The sequence below is a fragment of the Canis aureus genome, chromosome 23, assembly GCF_053574225.1.
Source record: "Canis aureus isolate CA01 chromosome 23, VMU_Caureus_v.1.0, whole genome shotgun sequence".
In the NCBI taxonomy this organism is placed as follows: Eukaryota; Metazoa; Chordata; class Mammalia; order Carnivora; family Canidae; genus Canis; species Canis aureus.
The window spans coordinates 20,184,710-20,207,389 of NC_135633.1; the positions used below are offsets into that span (position 1 = coordinate 20,184,710).

Below are 22,680 nucleotides of genomic sequence, written 5' to 3' on the forward strand. Positions count from 1 at the left end.
TCTCTGCCTGGAGTCTCCAGAGAAGCCCGGGACTTGGCAAGGGACGAGGGACGAGGAAAGCGCGGCCGCCACAGCGTCCGCAGGAGCCAAGCCGGGGCCTGGGGACCTGGAATGTGCAAGGTCCTCTTCGTGGCTGCGCGGCTCCAACCTGGAGTTTAGGGACAATGCTGGGGCCGGAGCCAGCGGGGCGTCTATTCCGCCGGAGGCGCGGGACAGCGGGCGCAAGCATCCTTCGTCCCCAAAGACGTGACAGCAAGGGTTTCCCCAGATTCCTACGGGGGGGGTCGGAGGGTCCCCACTCGGGGGTTCTGAGGATCCCAGAATTCTCCGAGCAGCCCTTATTGCTCTGAATCCCCAGCCCTGCCCCCTTCCCAGGGGCTCTAAAAGCACCAGGAGGTAGTGGAAGGGGAAGTGGGCTGGGGGTTGGGGTGACCGGGTGATGGGCACTGAGGGGGGCACTTGGCGGGATGAGCACTGGGTGTTATGCTATATGTTGGCAAATTGAACTCCAATTAAAAAAATATAAAAAATCCAAATAAATAAAAATAAAAAATAAAAGCACCTAGAATAGTCCTATTTCGTTAGCATCGGGGTCGAGCGCGGAGAGGCAGGTCTCCTGCCCACCAAGGCGGGGGGCAGAGGGCCGAACTGCGCCCCGAACCTTCTGGCCAATCAGGAGCCACGTTCCCCGGCGCTCGCCTTTCCCGCCCCGCCCCCGTCTCCATGGAAACGCTGAGTGTCTACTCCGAGGCCCGGGGCTTCCGTTTCGGGCTTGCGGGGCTGCGGCCATTGTTTGGGTAGACGGACCTTCTCGGCGGGTCCCGGTCCCCCCCGAGGCTCCATAGGCGACGCGGACTCTCGGGAGCACCGAGCCAGGAGCGGACAAGGGCGGGGAGAGCTGTGATCGAAGGAAGAGTGGCAGAAAAGGGAGGGTGAGGGGCCGAGAAGCGGCTCCGGCTTAGAAATCCCGAAGACACCAGTGTAGGTGGGTCTCTCACGGCCGCCCTCCCCAAGTGAGATCCGAACGTGGGGCGGGGAGAGGAGGACAGCGGCAGCTTGGAGCCCGGGGCCGGGTGCTCGGGGCCGGGAAGTGCTGGGGCGGAGCTGGGGGCGGGGGCCTGGACGTGGACCCGAGGCCTCGCGTGTCGTCGCCGCGGGAGCAGAGGCCGCGCACAGCCACGGCCGGGACGCGGGCGGAGCCGGCTCCTGCAGAACCGTCCGTGTGTCCGAGTCCAGAAACACTCGGCAGCGCGTGGCGCGACGGGGAGGGGAGCCCAAACCCATGCTGCTCTCGAAACGTCCACGAATCTCTCTCTCTCTCTCTTGCTCCCCGGAGGGCTTTTAACTGTCTATCATTTTCCCCAGGGACCTGTGACCACCAAGGCAGGACCGGGGTAGCAAAGGCTCATGCCCCCATTTTACAGGTGAGGAAAGTGAGGCCCCGGGGAAGTCTAGAAGTTTGGCGGTTTTCAAAGTTCTACAACTGGTAATGGGGTTGAGACTGATCAGGTCCTGGGAACGCTGGATCTGGGATCCTTCTATGAGATTCTAGGTACTCTGATAGTAAACCCGGTATTTCTGTTGTAATACGTACAGAAGAGCAATGGAATTATCTTTCTGCTTTACTGACTGAACAAAATAAGGAAAGGACTTTTAGTGAGAAGCTAAGTGTCTCATTTTTGTTATTTTACTATGCTTGTCAATAATTAACTAGGAAAGCCTTGAAACTCAGGCTAAATTACATAGAGAGCATCTGCATCCCTGCAGGGACTGTGGGATCAAATTCTGTTTTCATGCCCAAGCTAGAATTGTACCTTTGAAGATTTAAAGGTTCAGAAATAAAGTCCAGGGTGGCCATTCTCATAACTCTCCAATCTGGCCCTTGAAAGGGAATAGAAATGTTCTTGGGTTCTTTCTGGCCTCTCTCTAGGAGGCTTCGTGGTCACACCCAGTTAGTATGTGGGGACTGTAGTGAGTTTGAGAATTGCAAGGCATGTCCAGTCTTTGATTCCTCCTTTGTTCTCCCTCAGCTCAGATTTCTCAAAACTCTACCCTTCCCCAAAAGAGGAGCATAAAAGAGGAAGGAATGTTCACTATTTTCCTCATAGTTTGATCCCAGGTGAGTAGGATTGTCTTTTCTCACTTATAAAATGCCCCTCAATTCTCTATGAGTGGTGGGAGTAGAGGAAGTGGGAGTGGAGATGGACAGACCAGATAGAATAGAGAATGTTCCTCACTTGCCTGAGAAACTTCCAAGCCTCCTATGCAGCATTTCCCTGCCTCCCACCCAGTGTCTTTTCCCATCATTTACTCATTTATTCAGGTCTGCTGTATAATTTGTACTGTTCTTAATGCTCTGAGAAAGGAAATAAAAGAATGTCATTCTTTTATTCAGCCAATCATTCAGGTCTGCTGTATAATTTGTACTGTTCTTAATGCTCTGAGAAAGGAAATAAAAGAATGTCTTTCCTTAACATTGGGGAGATAAACCAAATGAGATGAATAATAATTCCTCAAGTTATCATATATTAAAGTGTCAGAATGAGTGACACTCAAAAAACAGGAACAGGAGCTCAGTTCTGAAAAATCATCATGAATAGGAAGATACTCTTCTAGAGAGGAAGGACCATCCTTTTGTCTCAGGCAGAAGTTGAGTGGAAAAATAAGAAAACTGAGCTAATTACTGTAGAGCGTGTAAGTGTGCAAGTATAAGGTGAGGCCACATTGTGGGAGGCCATTCATGTTTAATTGGTCACTTATTCTTGTGCACCATTCAGTCCCCTGCACATCAACCAGAGGCAGGCATTACTGACACATCTGCCTGCTTTAAGGCTTTTATCTAATATTTGATATACATACATATATTCACTAGTCTGTATAGACACTAATATGTTTACATATACACATATATACAAATATAGGCACATAGGTAATCTAACATACATATATGTAGAGAGATGAGTATATATAAAAAATTTGAACACAGTAAGTAGGCTCTACGAGGGCAGAGAACATTTCCAGTACATAGAACTCTGCCTAGTATATACTAAGCCCTCCTTGAATATTTGTTTGAATGTATGGATAGGTGTTACATGTATAATTTTTCATTGTTATATATATATTACATATAAATATAATTAACTTTTCCAAATATTTTTTGGTAGTATGGGTTTTAATGACTATATAATATTCCATTCCAAGTATGTATCATTCCATTCTAGGTACATGGGCTTTAATCTAGGTATATAGGTTTGGCCAATGGCTAGTCAAGATGTTCCGGCATCATTAATTATATAAACCATCTTATCCCCACAGATTTGATAATATCTTTATCATGTTTAGAATTCATTGCTATAGGGGCACTTGGGTGGCTCTGTGGTTGAGCGGCTGCCTTTGGCTCAGGTTGTGGTCCTGGAGTCGAGTCCCACACCAGCTTCCCACAGTGAGCCTGCTTCTCCCTCTGTCTCTGTCTCTGTCTCTGATGAATAAATAAATAAAATCTTAAAAAAAGAAAAAGAATTCACTGCTCTCTTTGAGTCCATTTCCAAATTTCTGTTCTTTTCTATTGATGTTCTCTATTCCTGCGTCAACCTCATGATGTTATAATTACAGAGTTGCAGAGTTTTAATATGCCACTTAGGTTAGTCACCGCTCATCTCTTTTAAACACTTTTCCTTTTTCTCACAAAAGTACTTAAAATCATGAAAGTACTTAAAATCAGTTCTCAGACCTTCCCTCAAACCTGTTAGTGTCACTGAAAACGTAGATAAGTTTACTGAAAACAAAATTATATTTATTTCTCCTACCTAAGATTAAGGAGTATTTTCTAAATTCAAAAGCTACATTTATCTACGTTCTCAGCATTTTTATTGAGTTCATAGGAATTTATATTTAATTGCTATTGTAAATGTCATTAAAAAAAATTGTCTTACTTACTTGAGACAGAGACAGGGAACACAGGCGTGGGGGCAGAGGGAGAGACTCCCCACTGAGGCTGGAGCCTTGTGCAGGGCTCCATCCCAGGCCCCTGAGATCATGACTTGAGCTGAAGGCAGCAGCTTAGCTGACTGAGCCACCCAGGCACCCCCATTAATTTTTTTAAAATACCTTTTAATGATTACATGTCTGAACTTTCGAAACTATGTAATTGTATTTTACATGGTTAATTAATTTGAACTTATGATGCATTACGTGCATGCAAAAAAATATACTAAAATATATATGTGTAATTTAAAATAACATGAACACCCACTATCTAGACCAGCAAATATTTTTAAAAGCCCCCTTGCTGACCCCACAATTTCATTCCCTCTTTCTCTAGAGAGGCACCTGCTATCTTAAATGTTGTGTTTATTATTCCCTAGTTTTATATAAATGGAATAATTGTATACTCCTGTGAATGGCTTCTTTAGTATAATGTTAATTTTTATAGTGCATGCATGTTGATTTATGTAGCTTTAGTTTTTTTCACTGCTGTGTACTGTTTCACAGAATGACAAACAACTTATTTATCCATTCTACCGTTGTTGGGCTTTTTGTATTGCTTCCAGTCTTTTGCTCTTACAGCAGTTATACTGAAAATGTTTTTGTACATATCTTCTGTATGCATGTGTAAGTTTCTCTAGGGTATAAACCTAGTTAGTATTGGAATTTCTGGGACATTGACTTTCCTTGTAATTACTAATGATTTTCAGTTGATTTTCTTGGGTTTCCCATATACAATCATACCCTCTGTAATTACCTACTTGTATTATCATCAGTGGTTTAAAAATAATGAATTTGAAGTATCTTTGTTGAGTTCCAGTCTTTTTTTTTTAAAAGATTTTGTTTATTTATTCATGAGAGACACACACAGAGAGAGAGAGGCAGAGACCTAGGCAGAGAGAGAAGCAGGCTCCATGCAGGGAGCCCGATGTGGGACTCCATCCTGGGACTCCAGGATCACACCCTGGGCTGAAGGCAGATGCTCAACCACTGAGCCACCCAGGCGTCCCTGTTTGTAATTTTAAATGAAGGACCCATATTGCATTTTAAGAAGTACCTTTTTGGCCGTGATTAAAATATATGACTTTTCTTATTTGACATTATTATGACAGTTTATAGTTAATAGATTTCTTTATTTGGACCTTTATTTATGTTTTGGAATAAACCACTATTCTATCATGCTATAATGTGTTTTGGTATTATAGCAGATTGCATCTGCATTTTCCAAAGTTGGCCACACCTATAACATATCTGACTTCTTATTTTACAAGGTGATGTATACTCTTCCCTCCAAAAAGCAGGATTTGCCTACCCTCTTCTCAAATCTGGCTGGGGCATATGATCACCTCAACCAGTGGAGTACAGTAGAAGTAGATGCTATGTGACTTCCAAACTAAGTCATAGATAGGATGTAGCTTTTGATTGCCTCTATATTGAGAGGTAGCCCAGGCCACATGACCAAGTGCAAAGAAACTGAGACCTTCCATCAACAGTCACAACCAGTCTGCCAGCCATGTGAGTGAGCCACCCTGGAAGTGAATCCTCCAGCCCAATCAAGCCTTTAGGTGACTGCTTCTCTAGTCCACTACTCAACAATCTTGTGAGAGATCTGAGCCAGAACTGCCCAGCCTGGCCATTCCTGAATTTCTGACCCAGAGAAGTTGTGAAAGATAATAATTATTGTCATGTGAAGCCATGTACATTTTGGAGTAATTAGTTCTGTGGCAGTTATGTTATAAATATAGGTGTTGCCAGATTTTATTGGCCTTATATTTTCCTTTATTTTGTCTTGAAATTTATATCAGTATTCATTAGTAACAGTGTAGAACTATAGTTTTCTGACTTTTATTGTCTCAGTGTTTTCCTGAATGTTTTAAAAATTTCATAGTTTTTCTATATGTTTGGAAGAATTTAGTAACTCCAAATCTGTTCCTTGAAAATTTGAAAGAATTTATGTGAGAAAACTTTTGGGTCAGTTATTTTTGAAGGTTATAGTTCTTTGACAACTTGAGCAATTTCTTTCATAATAACTGATCTGTTTAGACTTTTTTCTCTTTAGGACATATTGCATAGTTTTCTAGGAAAAAATATACTTCCTTTTAAGATTTATTTTTAAAGAGCTGTGGAAAGTGCTCACCTAACATTAAGTTAAATTTTTATCTGTTGCCATTTCCCCTGTATCAATTCTAACTTTTTTTCAATTCATGCTCACTACTTTTTTTCCCCTTTGGTTAGCCAGCTGGTAATTTATCTAATTTATTGTTAATATTTTTCTTCCAAAAAACCAGTTCTTGGATTTGTTCACAATGGTAAATGTTTTCAACTCCACCATTTTCTTTTACTTACTCTATAGCTTCCACCTCCCCTTTAAAAAAAAAATTATTTGAGAAAAAGAGAGTAAGCATAAGCAGGGGGAGAGGCAGAGGGAGGGGGAGGAGAAGCAGGCTCCTCGATGAGCAGGGAGCCTGATGACGTGGGGCTCCATTCCAGACCCCAGGATCATGACCTGAGAAGGCAGATACTTAACCAACTTAGCCACCCAGGCGTGCCCTTAAGCGTTTAATCCACCGAAGTGTCCACATTGTGTATGATACTAAGTGGAATCCGTTTTTATTTTTTTTATACAGTTAATCACTTTTCACAGCACCACATAGTAAATAATCCATACTTTCCTTTTATTTGTAATGCCATCTTTATTGTTGTGTTGTCATATATAAACAAGCACAGTCTGAGTTTTCCATGCTGTTTTTTTTTTTTTTTAAGATTTTATTTATTTATTCATGAGAGACAGAGAGGCAGAGACACAGGCAGAGGGAGAAGCAGGCTCCATGCAAGGAGCCTGACATGGGACCCGATCCCGGGTCTCCAGGACCATGCCCTGGGCTGAATGTGGCACTAAACCGCTGAGCCACTGGGGCTACCCCCTTCCATGTTGTTTTACTGGTCTATTTGTCAATTCTGATTTTATCGTGGTTGGTGGTATGTCACAATCTGGTAGGACAAGTCTTCCTGCTTGGTTTACTTAAATTTTTATATTATATCCTTCTTTTCCTTCCCTGTAAGTTTTAGGGGAAAAAGTATATTGTGTTCCTCAAAAAAAAAAAAAAAAAAAAAAAAATCCAGCTGGAAATTTGACTGGAGGTATACTGAATTTAATTCAACCCATTAAAGAACATGGAAGTATGCTTCTCCTTTTATTTAGGCTGCATCTTTCTGTTTATTGGAATTTAAAAGTTGTCTTCAAAAAGTTCTTTATATCCTTGGTTAAGATAGTATTTTTCATATTTGTTTTTTTTTTTTAAGATTTTATTTATTTATTCATGAGAGACACAGAGAGGCAGACACATAGGCAGACGGAGAAGCAGGATCCCTGTGGGGGTGCCCGATGTGGGATTCAATCCCAAGGGATCACGTCCTGAGCCAAAGGCAGACGCTCAACCACTGAGCCATCCAGGCACCTCTGTTTTGCTTTTTGTGAATGGTATCCTCTGTATTCTAGTAGGTGATTGCTGATACAGTTATGCGTTATTATATCTGGTAATTTTGCTAAGCTCTATGTTTAGTTTATGGTTTATCTCTGTACTCTTGATTTTTCTAGGTAGATTGCTATAACATGCAGAAAGTTACATTTTTTGTTTTTACTTCTAATCCTTATGCCTCTTGTTTCATTTTCTTATAGTATTTGTCAGCATTGTTGAAAGCAATGGTGATGGTAGTCATTCTTATATAACTTGTTTACCATAATAAAAGGAACACAAAAAATTTGTCTATTCAGCTTAATGTTTATGTAGGTTTCTAATATGTAAACTTTACTGAATGAGGAAAGTTTGTTTTTATTCCTACTTTGCTAAAAGTATTTTTAAAGACCATATAAAGGTGGTGAATATTATGAACTTTATTGTCTGATTTTTCTCATTAGTGAATTAAGGTTTTCTTCTGTAGTTTATTAACACTGTGAATTATGTGAATAGATTTTCTCATGCTTAACTGTCCTTTCTTCCTGTAATAAACCATGCTTGATCATGATGTATATTTTTACTATATTTCTGAGTTCAATTAGCTAATATTTTATTTAGGACTTTTATAGATTTATAGAATTTACAAATGGGATTATAATTTCATGTTTTTGTATTGTCTTTATATGGTCTTGGGAGTCAAGATTACACTAGCTACATAATGATCTAGCAATTTTCACTTTCTATTTTCTATTTTTTAAAATATTTTATTTATTTATTCATGAGAGATACAGAGAGAGAGAGAGAGAGAGAGAAGCAGAGACACAGGCAGAAGGAGAAGCAGGCTCCATGCAGGGAGCCTGATGTGGGACTCAATCCCGGGACTCCAGGATCATGCCCTGGGCCAAAGGCAGGCACTAAACCGATGAGCCACCCAGGGATCCCCTACTTTCTATTTTTTATAAAAAAGTTTAACTGTAATGGTAATTAACTGCTAATAGAATGTATGCTAGAACAATAACATTTATTGCATAGTAAATTATACATAGCAGCTTAAAATAACAGACATTATGTCACTCAATTTCTAAGGGTCAGGTAGCTCAGAGCAGCATAGGTGTGTGGTTCTGGCTCAGGGTCTGTCATGAGACTACAGTCAAACTGTCAGCGGGACTGCAGCCGTTTGAAGGCTTCACTGGGGCTGGAGGATCCTCTGCTAAGATGGTTCACTCATGTGGCTGTTGGCAGGAGGCCTCATTTCTCACTGAGGACAGAAGGCCTCAGTTCCTGGCCATGCGGCAGCTTCACAGGGCTCCTTAGTATTCTCACCACATGGAAGGTAGCTTTTCCCAGAGCGAATGATCTAAGAAAAAGGGCAGAAAGGAAGCTGCAGTGCCTTTAAGAGCTAATCTTGAGGGACGCCTCGGTAGCTCAGTGGTTGAGTGTCTGTCTTTGGCTCAGGTCGTGATCCCCGGGTCCTGGGATCAAGTTCTGCATCAGGTTCCCCGCAGGGACCCTGCTCCCTCTGCTTATGTATCTGCCTCTCTATATCTCTCATGAATAAACAAAATAAAATCTTAGAAAAAGCGCCAGTCTTGAAAGTTGTACGCCATTACTTCTTTCCCTTACATTTTTTTATATAATATTAATCAGAAGTGAGTTATTAAGTCCAGCCCATGCTCAAGGGGTGGGGAACTGGCTATACATCTTGAAGGGAAGGGAATCAAATAATTTGTGGACATATCTTAAAACCACAAATAAGATAGACCTATATGTACTGAAATGTGAAGCTGTACATTATATATTATGTGAAAAATGCAAGCCAGAATTATCACATCTTTGTTAAGAAAAAATGCAGTGGGGTATGTATGCATGCTTTTGTGTATGCATGAAAACATGTCAGAAAGGGCACAGTAAAAACTATCTTGATTATCTCTCAAGGTATTTGGGGAGGATGGCTTTTAGTTTTTATTGATATTAATTCAGAATTATTTAAAAGTTTTATGGACTTATTTTCAGTAAGAGCAATTAGACTCAATCTTTAGTATATATATTTTAAGATTTATTTATTTATTTTAGAATGAGAGAGCACGCAAGAGCAAGGGGAGGGATAAAGAGAGAGAGAGAATCTTCAAGCAGACTTCCTGCTGAGTGTGTAGCCTGATATGGGGCTCAATCCCAGGACCCTGAGATCACGACCTGAACTGAAATTAAGAGTCTGCCACTTAACTGACTGAGCCCTCTAGTATAATTTTTTAAAGAAATTCTTACTTTTTTTTTTTTTAGGAATTCTTGAATATTTTAAAAAGTAACAAAGCCCATAACAACAGGCTGAGTTTTATTTTTCTGTACTTTTTACTAAGTAAGAAACCAATGAGTTCTTTTATTTTCTGACTGCAGTTTTCAGTCCTGTAGTCTGGGCTTCTGAGCATCCCAATTTTTTCTTATATTTTCACTTGTATGTATTAAAATAGACTTATTGTACTTTAAGTTTTTAACATTTGTTTTATAAACATTTAAAAATAAACACTGAATTTTCTCATTCTTGAGTTCTTACTTGTGGTTAATATTTCATTGTTTAGGCATGGATTTTCATGTGGTTTATATGGAAAGCAATACCTAGGAGGTATATTTTGAATCCTTAAATATTTCATTACATCCTCCTTTTGTCCTTTTGTTAACACAAAAAGGATGTAAATGGAAATCGTGATTTAGGCCAGCCCTGGTGGCGCAGCGGTTTAGCGCCGCCTGCAGCCTAGGGTGTGATCCTGGAGACCCTGGATCTAGTCCCACATCAGGCTCTGCATGGAGCCTGCTTCTCCCTCTCTCTGTGTCTCTGCCTCTCTCTCTTTGTGTCTCTAAGAATAAATAAATAATCTTAAAAAAAAAGAAATCTTAATTTAGAACCCTTCACCAAGTTGTTTTTTACTTCTCTTGACTTCAACTTAGCAGGTAGTCCTGTGTTTAAAAACCATTACTTTTTAACTGCATTACCTTGTACAAGTTACTTAATCTTGCTAAATGTTGGTTTCCTTATTCCTTTAGTGTTGATAATTATACCTTAAGGATTGTTGTGATAGAAATAACAGCCCTTTTCACATAACTTCTTGATAATATTTAACTGCTATGATTATGATTTGATGGTCATGATATTCTAGTTTTCCTCCATGAAAAGTACCTATTTCCTTTATTCGTAGTATTTACTAAACATTTTTAATTAAACTTTAGAATTGAGAATATATCATCAAAGAAATGAAATTAATTTGTCACATAATCAACTTATGAGCTGTTTTCTTCACTAAAAAGTATTTTTAGGCAGTATGAATACATACATTTTTCTTCTTTCTAAAACTGCATGATAATAAAAAACTAAAAAAATATATGAACCTGCAATGACGAAGTAAAGAAAGAACCATCAGCAAATGAGAAATTTCAACAAAAAATATGGTAAAGGTGCCTGGGTGACTCAGTTGGTTGGGTGTCTGGCTCTTGATTTCAGCTCAGGTCATGATCTTGAGGTGCTGGGATCAAGTTCCACCTCAGGCTCCATACTCAGTCCGGAGTCTGCTCTGGATTCTCTCTCTGTCTCCCTCTACCCTGCCCCGGGACTAGCGTGAATGTTTGCTGGCTCTTTAAATCAATCAATCAATCAATCATTCAATCAATCAAATCTTAAAAAAGCTTGGAAGGGAACAGGAAGAACAGTGTTAAGGGCCACACAGAGCTAGACAATTACATCCTGGAATGCTCCCAAGGAGAATAAGCACAAGAAGGATTTGATGAGCCCTGTGAACTTTGGGAAGCTGAGGATGCATCCGTACCATTGGAGGCAAAGGGCCAGTCAAAAAAGAGGATCCTGAAATATTTCCAAAGAGGAAAGAAAAAGTTGCCTGCAAAGGAATTAAAATTAAAAAAAAAAACAATAGAAACAATAGAAGAATTAGAAACAATAATGAAGACTTATGAACAGTGAAGCAGTTCTGATAAAATTCCTTTTGCTCTAGAATTTAATACCCAACTACTTGTGAGTGATGATAAGGACTTCGAGCATACAGTGTAACCATGCTTGGAGATTCTCCTTTAAATCAAAGGTATCCTAAAAAAAACCTTGCCTGTTTGTCACCTTTTGCTTTTCCAGTGGCCATGGAGTTAACATTCATAGCTTGATTGAACTCATTTGGGTGTATACCTCCCAATTAATGGAGTAAATCACAAAAAGAAGTCTATGATCTTGAAAATAGAGCACTAAAAAAATAAATAAAAAAGAAAATAGAGCACTAAAGAATAGCCAGCCCAGATTGAAGCAGGAATATGAACATTTCCAGAATATAAAGGGTTGAGGGGTCAATTGACTTAATCTTTTTCAACCATTATCTACTAATTTTTAAAATTGGGATAATAATAGTGTCTACAAGAGATGGTTGCTGTGAGGACTACTTGAAATATATGTAAAGTCCTTAGCCTAGTGGTCAGCAGAAAGATTCTATATAAATGTTTCTTATGACAGATGGGCTTCAGTGACTGGATACATTATTTATCCAACCGTATTATTATGTCTCTGCTTGTTTTTCTTCATTACTGAAGTTCTTTCTTTTTTGATTTTGTCACTTATATTACCTGTTAAATGGCTGTTTCTTTACCCATCTTCTCACTTAGATCTCTTCTTCCTGGAAAACCTGATCTTTGACCAGATGGCAGTAACATTTGAAGATGTGACTGTTATTTTTACTTGGGAGGAGTGGAAGTTCCTGGATTCTTCTCAAAAAAAGCTCTACAGAGAGGTCATGTGGGAGAACTACACAAATGTCATGTCAGTAGGTAAAGTTATCCCAGCTCTTAAGTAACAGAATTTGTTTCTTTTGGGACCACTTTTGTTGAGTATTTTGGTTCTTCATCTAGGTATTGTATTGAGATAGAAATATGACCCTCAGAAATTGGGTCATAGAGGACAGAAGATAGAGTGAGACATCTCCCCTAAGACACCTAGGCTATGTAATTAATAGGTGTTTGTGATTTTTATTATTTAATTCTATTTATTTGTTATGAGAGACACACAGAGAGAGAGAAAGAGAGAGGGAGAGCAAGCGAGCCAGAGACATAGGCAGAGGGAGAAGCATGGAGCCTGATGTGGGACTCGATCCCGGGACTCCAGGATCACGTCCTGAGCCAGAAGGCAGATGTTTAACCGCTGAGCCACCCAGGCATCCCAGATTTTTATTCTTTTTTTTATTTTTTTGAAAGATTGTATTTATTCATGACAGAGAGAGAGAGAGAGAGGCAGAGACATGAGCAGAGGGAGAAGCAGACTCCCTGCAAGGAGCCCAATGCAGTACTCAGTCCCAGGACCCTGGGATCATACCCTCAGCTGAAGGCAGACCTCAAACACTGAGCCACCCAGGTGCCCCTGTGATTTTTAGTCTTAATTATTTTCTGGATTATACTTAAAATACAAATCTCCATATATAATCAATTTTGTGTGGTCCTAAATTTGTTCTCTCTTCATATATTTGTACAAGTTAGCATTTGTTATATAACAAACTACCCCAAACTTAGTGACTTAAAACAAACATTATTTTTCATGATTCTAATTGGTTAGATGGATCTTCTATCACAGAATGATCTGATTGGTGCTGGATGGTCTCAGATGAGGCTGGACAGTGACTTACATGTCTGGCAGTTGGTCATTATCAGTGGGGATAATGGGGATGTGTTGTTGACCATATATCCCTCTTCTTCTTTTTTTTTTTTTAAACGATTTCATTTATTTATTCATGAAAGAGAGAGAGAGAGAGGTGCAGAGACATAGGCAGAGGGAGAAGCAGCCTTCATGCAGGAAGCCTGATGTGGGACTCAATCCCGAGACTCCAGGATCACGCCCTGGGCCGAAGGCAGGCACCAAACCACTGAGCCACCCAGGGATCCCCATATATCCCTCTTCAAGCAGCCTAGCCCAGGCTTTTTTTTACATGGTAGTGGTCATAGGATTTCAAAACTAGCAAGAGAGAGGGCAAGCCCCAACACAAGCACTTTCAAGTCTCTACTGGTATCACTTTTGCTGTTGTCCCAGTAAACAAAGTAAGCTGTATAGCCAAGCTAAAGTCAGCATGGAGGGGGTACCAAAGGTACAGAGTTAATGCAGCCATTTTTTCACACAATCTGTCATGCTCTGCTAGAACAGAAAAATAGAAACAGTATGTTATTTCTTATCATAATGCCCCAAATACAGTAATCTGATGCAGGACTCAATCCCGGGACTCCAGGATCACGCCTTGGGCTGAAAGCAGGTGCTAAACTGCTGAGCCACCCAGGGATCCCAAATATTAGTTTTTAAGGTGATTTCCACAAAGCAGTCGGCCTTACTTGTTTATTTATAACAATACTTGGTAAGTAGTAGATGGCTTAAGATATATCTATGGAATGACTAAGTGAATGAATGAACAAACACATGAATTTCAGACATACGAAGCAGCCTAAGTCATAATTCTTTCCCACTCTCACGCACACATATATTCCCATAAATCTGGAATTCACAGATTGAGATACTTGGAAATTTTTTAAAACCACTTTCACCTCACCAGTGGATTATCTGCTTATTCTTTTAGGAAACTGGAAAGAGAGCTACAAATTCCAAGAAGAAAAATTCAGATATTTAGAACATGAAAATCTTCCCTGGTGGCAAGGCTGGAGGAATGCCAGCACTCAGATATATGAGAATAGAAACTATGTGGAAACTGTCCAAGGAATAAATTCCAAAGACTTAAAGCAACAAGACCTTTCCCACCATCAAGAATGGTTAATACTCTCCACACAAGTACCAGGGTATGGGAACTATGAACTGACTTTTGAAGACAAAAGTGCCAGGAACTTAAAATATACAAAGCTTATACCTTGGCAGTCCTTAGAAACAAAACATAACCCTCAAGACTATGCTAGAAAAATCTACATGAATGAATCACATGGTTTTCAAGGAAGCAGATGCCATTTTGACATATCTAGGAAAAATCTCTCTGTGGAAAAAGAACAGAAGCTCATAGTTCAGCATTCTTATGTCCCAACAGTGGAAGCCCTTCCGGAGTACACTGGGGAGCTATGTCAACATGACCTACTGAAAAACTCTATGGAAGAGGAATACTGTAGATGTAATATATGTAAAGAAATTTATTATTGGAATTCACAGTGTGTTCTCCACAAAAGAAATCAACTTGGAGAAAAGTTCTATCAATGCTCTATCAGCACAGCATGTTTCTCTCCAAGATCAGATCTATCCAGACATCCAAGAATTCACATAGGAAAGAAGCTGTATGGATGTGATCAAGTTGATGATAACTTCACTCAGAGCTTAGGTGTTCGATTTCATCAGAGAGTCTGCCCAGGGGAGGTTTCTTATATATGCCACGTGTGTGGTAACAGCTTCAGTCAGATCTCTAGTCTTCACAATCATCAAAGAATCCATACAGAAGAGAAACTTTATAAATTTGAATGTCATAAGGACCTCAGTCGAAATTCTTTACTCCATATTCACCAGAGACTTCACATAGGAGAGAAGCCTTTTAAATGTGATCAGTGTGGTAAGAGTTTTAGTCGGAGTTCAGTACTTCATGTTCATCAGAGAGTCCACACAGGAGAGAAACCATATAAGTGTGATGAATGTGGTAAGGGCTTCAGTCAGAGTTCAAATCTTCGAATTCATCAGTTAGTCCACACAGGAGAGAAGTCCTATAAATGTGATGACTGTGGTAAGGGCTTTACCCAGCGCTCAAATCTCCAGATTCATCAGAGAGTACATACAGGAGAGAAGCCTTATAAATGTGATGACTGTGGGAAGGACTTTAGTCACAGCTCTGATCTTCGTATTCATCAGAGGGTCCATACTGGGGAGAAACCCTATACTTGTCATGAATGTGGGAAGGGCTTCAGCAAGAGTTCGAAGCTTCACACTCATCAAAGAGTCCATACTGGAGAGAAACCCTATAAATGTGAACAGTGTGGTAAGGGATTCAGTCAGCGTTCGCACCTTCTCATTCATCAGAGAGTTCACACAGGAGAAAAACCCTATAAATGTGAGGACTGTGGAAAGGGCTTTAGTCACAGCTCTAATCTTCACATTCATCAGAGGGTCCACACAGGAGAGAAGCCTTATCAATGCACTAAGTGTGGTAAGGGTTTCAGTCATAGCTCGGCTCTTCGAATTCATCAGAGAGTCCACACAGGAGAAAAACCTCATAAATGCCATGAGTATTATAAGGGATTTGATCACAGTTCACATATTCACAATAATCACCCACGAGAAACCTTATAATTACATTCATCTAGTTAACCACTTTAATCAAAGCTTAACCTTAAGCCCAATAAATGCTGCTGGGAAGAAAATTCTATAAATAACCCGAATAATCCCAAGCAACATTTATAGTTTCCCCTAACTCCCACTAAGAATCATTTACTTCAAGAAGAAATCCTTAGGATGCCTATATATTTAAAGTGAAAGTGTATTTACTTTTTCTATTCTATTATACCTGTCCATTATAAAATATATGAAGGATTCAAGGAGAAAACTCTTCATCCTGTTTTATTCTAATCTTTTTTTGTGCATTTTCATGTACATTGAAATCATACTGTGTATTCAACCCTGTGTTTTCATTGACTTCAAAACATTTACTTACATTTTGTTTTGAACCGAAATTGGTTAGCTATCTATGAAACAGCATTCTGACTCCTTTGTAAAGTCTCCAGAAAGCCACGGGGACAAAACACAAAACTTGAAACTCAAACTGGTAGATAACCTCTTGCTCAAATGTGGAAGAATTAACTATAGGGCCAGTACAATTCGATTGGTTAGGACACAGGAAAACACTGCATGACCCTTTATCTAAAGATAGGATGTCTTAAGAGATGTTATCTCTGTCAACCAGAAGAGTCAGGAAGCATTCTTTTGCAGGGGTCCTGCACTTTTACGTTACCACGGTCAATTCTCACATCCCCCTCTCCAGGTTTCCACATTGATTCATAGGTTCAGATACCATGTAACAAGAAGTACAATATTTAATATCTGTGTGAAAGATGTCAGCAAAAGCTGATAGAAGTGAATCTTCAGGAAACTAAAGATAGTCCAACTGTTCAGAATTAAGAGATGTAAGCAGTAGACTGACTTATTCTCAGCAGAACAGAGTGGTAATGAGAAATAGCTGCTGGAAGCAGAAGTGAATGCAGGGCTATGTGCAAAACTGAATTAATAAGCTAAGGATGTTAGGAGAGAGAATGTGGCCATTGTAAAATGGAGCAGAGTCAGCAGGAATACACCAGTCCTAACTATTGGTAATATAAATATGCTTAGACATCATTACCCAAGAGAAACTAAATTAAGTGGACGTGTTCAGGGAAATAACAAGGAATTGCAGCACCAAAGAAAGAACACCACTGTGAAGAGGTAAAACCTGATAGCCCTGAAAATTAGCTATTTCAGTCTCCTGAAGGAATTTTCAAAAAATTGGTGTCCTAAGTGGCATGACAGAAAACCTGAAATCAGTAAAACTAGAGTAGAAATCTGTTAAGTACAGAAGAGCCTCTAAAATGAAAAGAGAAATAATGAAGGACTACAGGGAAATTTAAAATGGATCAAAGTAAAAGGCAGTAAGAGCAGAATTGGCACTGCAGGATATCAAACACTGCAGTGAATATACTTCAGAAGATCTTCAGTGCATACACAAAGGATAATGAGATGGAAACAATGAGACAAGACGGAGTGTAAAGAATGGAGATGCAATGTAGGTATTAAAGGTGTTTCTAAGGAAGATAAAAGAATGTAGAATAGAATCAGTGATCAAAGAAATTAAGACATTTTACCTGCGCTAAACGTACGTATGGCTTACTAGATTTTAGGCAAAACCAAATAAAAATCATGCTTAGAAACAGGGAAAAAAGAACAATTGAAAGCATGCAGAAAGAAAAATTCTGGTCTCTACAAAGAGAGTGGAAAGAGAGAATAGATAAAGAACTCCAACAATAAATGTCAAAAGACAGCTGAATGACACCTTTAGAATTGTGAGATTAAAAAACCTATTATCACTTTTGGTATTTTTTAAAATTAAATTGTCATTGTTTAAATTATGCAAGCACCAAGTTAAATAAGAAAACAAAGTATCATACATGTTCCTTTCTTAAAGGGAGGTCAAGAATGTGGCCATTAAATGTGCCTAAAACTGGTAATGAACACTAAAATCACTTAAACAGAGTTAAGTCAGAATAATTGTTAATTTGTTTATAAAATGTCAAAAATTTTAAATAGCTGTGCAAGAAAATATTTAATATATGAATGCTGGGTATAAAAGCAGATTATATATAAATGCCTGAGTGGGAGACTAGGGTTGTCAGATAAAATACAGGACACCTCGTTCAGATTTCAGATATACAATGAATAATTTTTTAGTATAACTATATCCCAAATATTGCATGGGACTTGCACCAAGAAACTATTTGCTTATATGGTATTCAAATTTAATTAGGCAACCTGTGTTTTTATTTGGAAATCCAGCAACCGTATGGGGGTAAGAAGAGCAAAAGAAAATCTGCTACATTTCTGATCTTAAATAGCAGGGACTCTACATCTTCTTTAACAGTTAAAATTGAAGAAATAAAGATGTAAAATATATATACATATATATTTTTACAAGTTAGAAATTGCAACTAATAGAACTGAAGCAATATACTTTTCAAAACAGGGGAGAAAATAAAAACAGAAATATTTGGTCCCTATATTAGCCAAAGAGAGAAAAAAATTAAAGCAAAATGATACTGGTCAGTAACTATCCATTATTAATTGACTGATTGTTCAATATTGACTTATTGATTAATTTTATTGATCTAAAAGACTAGGCAAAGGTTTATTAGACAAACATAAGTGAGTACCTACAATACGTCTTTAAAAGTGAATTAAAATGAACTAATTAAACCCATAAGGTGAGTAAAAATAAACCAGTAGTTTCCTGAATTCTTGCTGTAATCAGAAAATATAATAGGTGGGAAAAAGTATACTTTGTAATAACACTAAAATTTCTTTCTAAAAAAGAATAAAGATGTAGAATGAAAATAATGAAAAAATCTGAGGAAAATAAAAAAGGACTTGCATAAAGAAGTCTTATAAATTTTTTAGAGGAAATGTTCCTACGTTAATCTATTGGTTTATTTGAAATTTCATCAAAACCCCAATGAGATTTGAAATTAAAAAAAATCTAAAATCTTATAAGAAAAACACACTGGAGAAGATCAAAGATAATTTATAAGATTAATGAGATTGCCCTAAAATAAGATGATATAATTGAAGCTAAAATGGAGAACTTCATTATACATATGAAAAAAATGTTAAGAATGCTCAGTCAGCAAGTCACTTAGAAACAGACCAGAATATGGATTACATATGTATATATGAATTTAGTATATATGCATATATACTTTACATATTATATAGATCCATGAGTAGGAGAAGGATTATTCAGTAAATGGTGCTAAGAAAATGATTTACCTCTGGTGAAAAATAATATTAGACTTTCATCTCATGACCCACATCATATATATATTGATCTAATACAGACTGATTAAAGCACTGATTAAAGTTTTCAGGCAGAATTTCATTAACCTCCATGTTGTTTCATGAAGCCTGGTGCATTAGAAATACACTACAAATTTAACCCCATTTTTATCTGATATTCAAGATTAGCATAAGATTTCTTTTTTAAAAAGGGTTGTGCTGCTTTAACATAAATGTTTAAAATTCACCAAAGTTGGTTTTTATATGGTTGAAAACACACATATGCATTTTTTGAGAATTAGATAAAATGGAAGAACTCAGAAAAAATACCTAAGAATTTGGGACACATAAGGTTTTTTAAACTGTAGGTAAAAACATGGAAATCAGACAATAGGAAAAATATTTGCCATGGCTAGGACAGGTAAGAACTTTTATAAATTAAAATGGAAGACTGGATATCTACTAAAAATTGGCAAAAAACATCAGTAGATTAAAGCAATGAAATCCCACTTTCATTAACAATTATAATAGCTATTTTCAGTGAGTAGAGAGTGATCGATGCTTACACACTACTTACAATGAGGGTAAATTGATAGATTTTGGACTTATGATTTGGCTAATCATAAGCCTCAAAAGTCTTGATATTCTTTCCTACAGTGATTTCATGTCTAGACATATATCTTTTGGAAATAGATTACACATTTTAGAGCATTTCTATTTCCAAAAAACAGATGCCTGCTAAAGTTATCTAATTGAAAAAAGAGCTATATAACATTCATGTTTTAGAACTTGCACTAGAAAGCCATTAGATGAAGCCACTCTTCCAAAAACTTCTCTTTCACTAGTCTCTATTCTCTCTACCTGTTGACCTCCTTACTTACTCTGCAGGTCCTTACTTTGCAGGTCTGTAATTGCCACCATATTCATGAATATATGTTTTTTAATTCTATTGCCTGCCACTAACTTGTAACTTCCTTCTGGGTCTCTGTTCAGATTTCTGAGTGGGGGAAGATGATTGGCTCAATTTTCATTACTGCCTCTACATAAGCCTTTAAAGCCAGGCTAAACCATAGGCTCCTGGGAAGCCTTTGGATTGGCTAGCTTTGTATCAGATGTTCACTCTGGTCCCTTCAGACATGCCCAGGAATAGGATAAGGCATATAACACGGCCCTTTTAGGCTGATGTTCCAAAAGGTTTCCCCAGAAAGTGGCAGGTTTAAGCATTCTGAATTACATTAGACCCACAAAGATAAATATTCAAGATATTTATTGAGGTTATTCCTTATGCTGTGCTCCCCTCCCCCAAATAGGGGAAAGGTCAAATAAATTATGATGCACCTGTATGTGTACTATTATGCAGTCATTTAAAATTATATTTTCTAAGACTATTGTAATGATAATGTACCTACAGTGTTAAGTACAAGATAAAGAACTGTATATGGGGTAAGATTCTATTTATATATTTATATAGATAGTCTCATGGGGAAAAATTGGATATATATATATATATATATAAATACATACACACAAAAATGTTATTAGTGGATCTATTTGATAGAATGGATTGTGGCTATCTTTATGTTATTCATACTTTTCTGTATTTTTTATATTTTTATTAGTGCTTTATTTTCATAAAAAATAAAATCACATTTTTACATACAACTTATTTAAAATGTTAATGGTTAATATTCCATTGTGTTACTGTACCATAATGCTTATCTTTATATCAGGGATTTGGACTTTTCATTTTTATATCATGTATTTAACTGCCATAAATGTCATGTCTGAAGTTTTCGATTATTCTTGTCAACTTTTATAATTTTCTATGTTCAATTACTGAAATACAGGTCACAGAGTGTAATTTGTACAAAGAATTAAATAATAGTGGGACGCCTGGGTGGCTCAGTGGTTGAGCGTCTGCCTTTGGCTCAGGGCATGATCCCAGAGTCCCAGGATTGAGTACTGCATCAGGTTTCCTGCAAGGAGCCTGCTTCAGCCTGTGTCTCTGCCTCTCTCTCTCCTTCTGTGTCTCTCACGAATAAATAAAATCTTAAAAAAAAGAAAGAAATTAAATAATGAAATTAAATGATGTAGACAGCCAGCTACAAGTACCCTGACACTGTTGGTGTAGAAAGTGTCAGTGAAAGGAGAGGTTAAAGGATGGCCAGATCATGAAGGACTTCCTGTGTTTAACTAAAAAAATTCTGTTGGTCGTGAAGAAACATGAAGAGTGTGATACTGCCATTTTGAAAAAAAAGATGGCTTTAACAACAGTGTTAAATGGGATGGGATATATTGATAGAGTGAGGGAAGAGAATGAGGAAGAATGGAGGTCCAAGACCATTTAGCACACCACTAGGTGGTATCAATGAGTTTTGACAGTAGGAGGTAGTTTCTTTTTTTGTTTCCTTGAGTGCTCACCAGTATAAATTTGGAAAACACTAAAAAAATAAGGTGAGAGATAGTATGAAAAGCCATTGGAGGGTTTTAAGGAACATGATTTAACTTTAAATTTTAACAAGGTCACTCTGAAGGCTGTGAGAATTGACCCAAGGTAGGGGCTAGAGGCAAAGCCAGGATTCCACTTGGAAGGTACTGCAGTAATGCCTTTAAGAGAAGTGAGAGAAATTTTGGATGGAGTCTCAGTATGATGATTATCAGAGGGCAGTTTTAAAATTGGGCTTTGGATAGCATATTAGTGGTGGCCAAAAAGGTGGCCAAAATAGTTTAGAAATAGGAGGAATTGCTTGTAAAAACTTGTAGTTGAGCACAATGGTGTTTTAGGAAGAGTGAAATTATCTAATGATTTCATTTTGGAGTTTGAGCTATTCCTAGTTTTTTTTTTTTTCCAATCTGGATAATATAAAGCTCAAATTGTGCCATAAGACTAAATCATGCCCAACCTTGGGTAGGAGTTAGGGGGTGATTCTAATCTCAGTCCGAATAAACTGAAATTTTATTCAGTTATAAACTGGGGCCAGGAGTTGTGGAGGAAGGCAGAAAAAGGGAGTTGGGTGTTTCTTTTTTTTAAAAAAAGATTTTTATTCATGAGAGACACACGGGGTGGGGGAAGAGAAAGAGTAAGAGTGAGAGAGAGAGAGAGAGAGGGGCAGAGGGTGAAGCCAAGCTTCCTGCAGGGAGTCTGATGCAGGACTCGATCGATCGAGGACTCCAGGGATCATCTGAGCTGAAGGCAGACACTCAAGCACTGAGCCACCCAGGTGCCCTGGAGTTGGGTGTTTCAAGCAGACTGAGCAAAATACGGAGTCTCAGGAGTAAGTAAGTATAGCCTGGTGATTAAGAGCTAGGTGCCTGAGCTCACATCAGTTACTATGAAAATAAGGCATATTTCTACCTAATGCCAAAGGTTACAATCATTGGGCCAATGTGAACTAGGAGGAATGCAGACTGTCATCAGGCCAACCGTCAGAGTCAGGCAGAGGTGCCAGAAATGCCCACCAAACACCTACTAAATATTGTACGAGGCTTACGCAGGCTTAGGAGATCCACTATCTTCTGCTTTTGTTCATCTTCACAGATTCTAGAATTTATAATACCGCTATGAGTCATGTGTACAGCTGTCTTTCACTAAACATTAAAATTGCCAAATGAATTCGAATTTTAACTTTTTTTTTTTCTTTTTTGGAAAAAGTTCTCCTGGTGAACAGTGAAAAGGCACAATGGCTGAAAGATCGGAAGGACTGTCTGCGTGTTACCCAGGGT

At 38.3% G+C, this 22,680-nt stretch overlaps 1 protein-coding gene across 4 annotated transcripts; it reads left to right on the plus strand.

The window, feature by feature from the left end:
- The first annotated feature begins 729 nt into the window (after window positions 1-729).
- ZNF214 (zinc finger protein 214) lies at window positions 730-22,583 on the plus strand. Of its 4 annotated transcripts, none has more exons than XM_077866650.1 (5): window positions 730-985; window positions 1,366-1,424; window positions 2,031-2,119; window positions 12,093-12,254; window positions 14,039-22,583. In XM_077866650.1, exons 2-5 carry the CDS (start codon window positions 1,408-1,410, stop codon window positions 15,733-15,735), a joined length of 1,965 nt encoding a protein of 654 aa, XP_077722776.1. In that variant the 5' UTR covers window positions 730-985; window positions 1,366-1,407; the 3' UTR covers window positions 15,736-22,583. The 4 variants fall into 4 exon arrangements, with proteins under 4 accessions (XP_077722776.1, XP_077722778.1, XP_077722777.1 ...); XM_077866652.1 differs by having other exon boundaries at window positions 2,036-2,119; XM_077866651.1 differs by lacking the exon at window positions 1,366-1,424.
- Window positions 22,584-22,680: the final 97 nt, after the last annotated feature.

Excerpts from the sequence above, each read along its gene's own strand:
- ZNF214 (XM_077866650.1), top strand. Across the intron at positions 2,120-12,092 it reads TCCTCATAGTTTGATCCCAG|ATCTCTTCTTCCTGGAAAAC; the intron begins GTGAGTAGGATT and ends CTTCTCACTTAG. Across the intron at positions 12,255-14,038 it reads CACAAATGTCATGTCAGTAG|GAAACTGGAAAGAGAGCTAC; the intron begins GTAAAGTTATCC and ends TTATTCTTTTAG.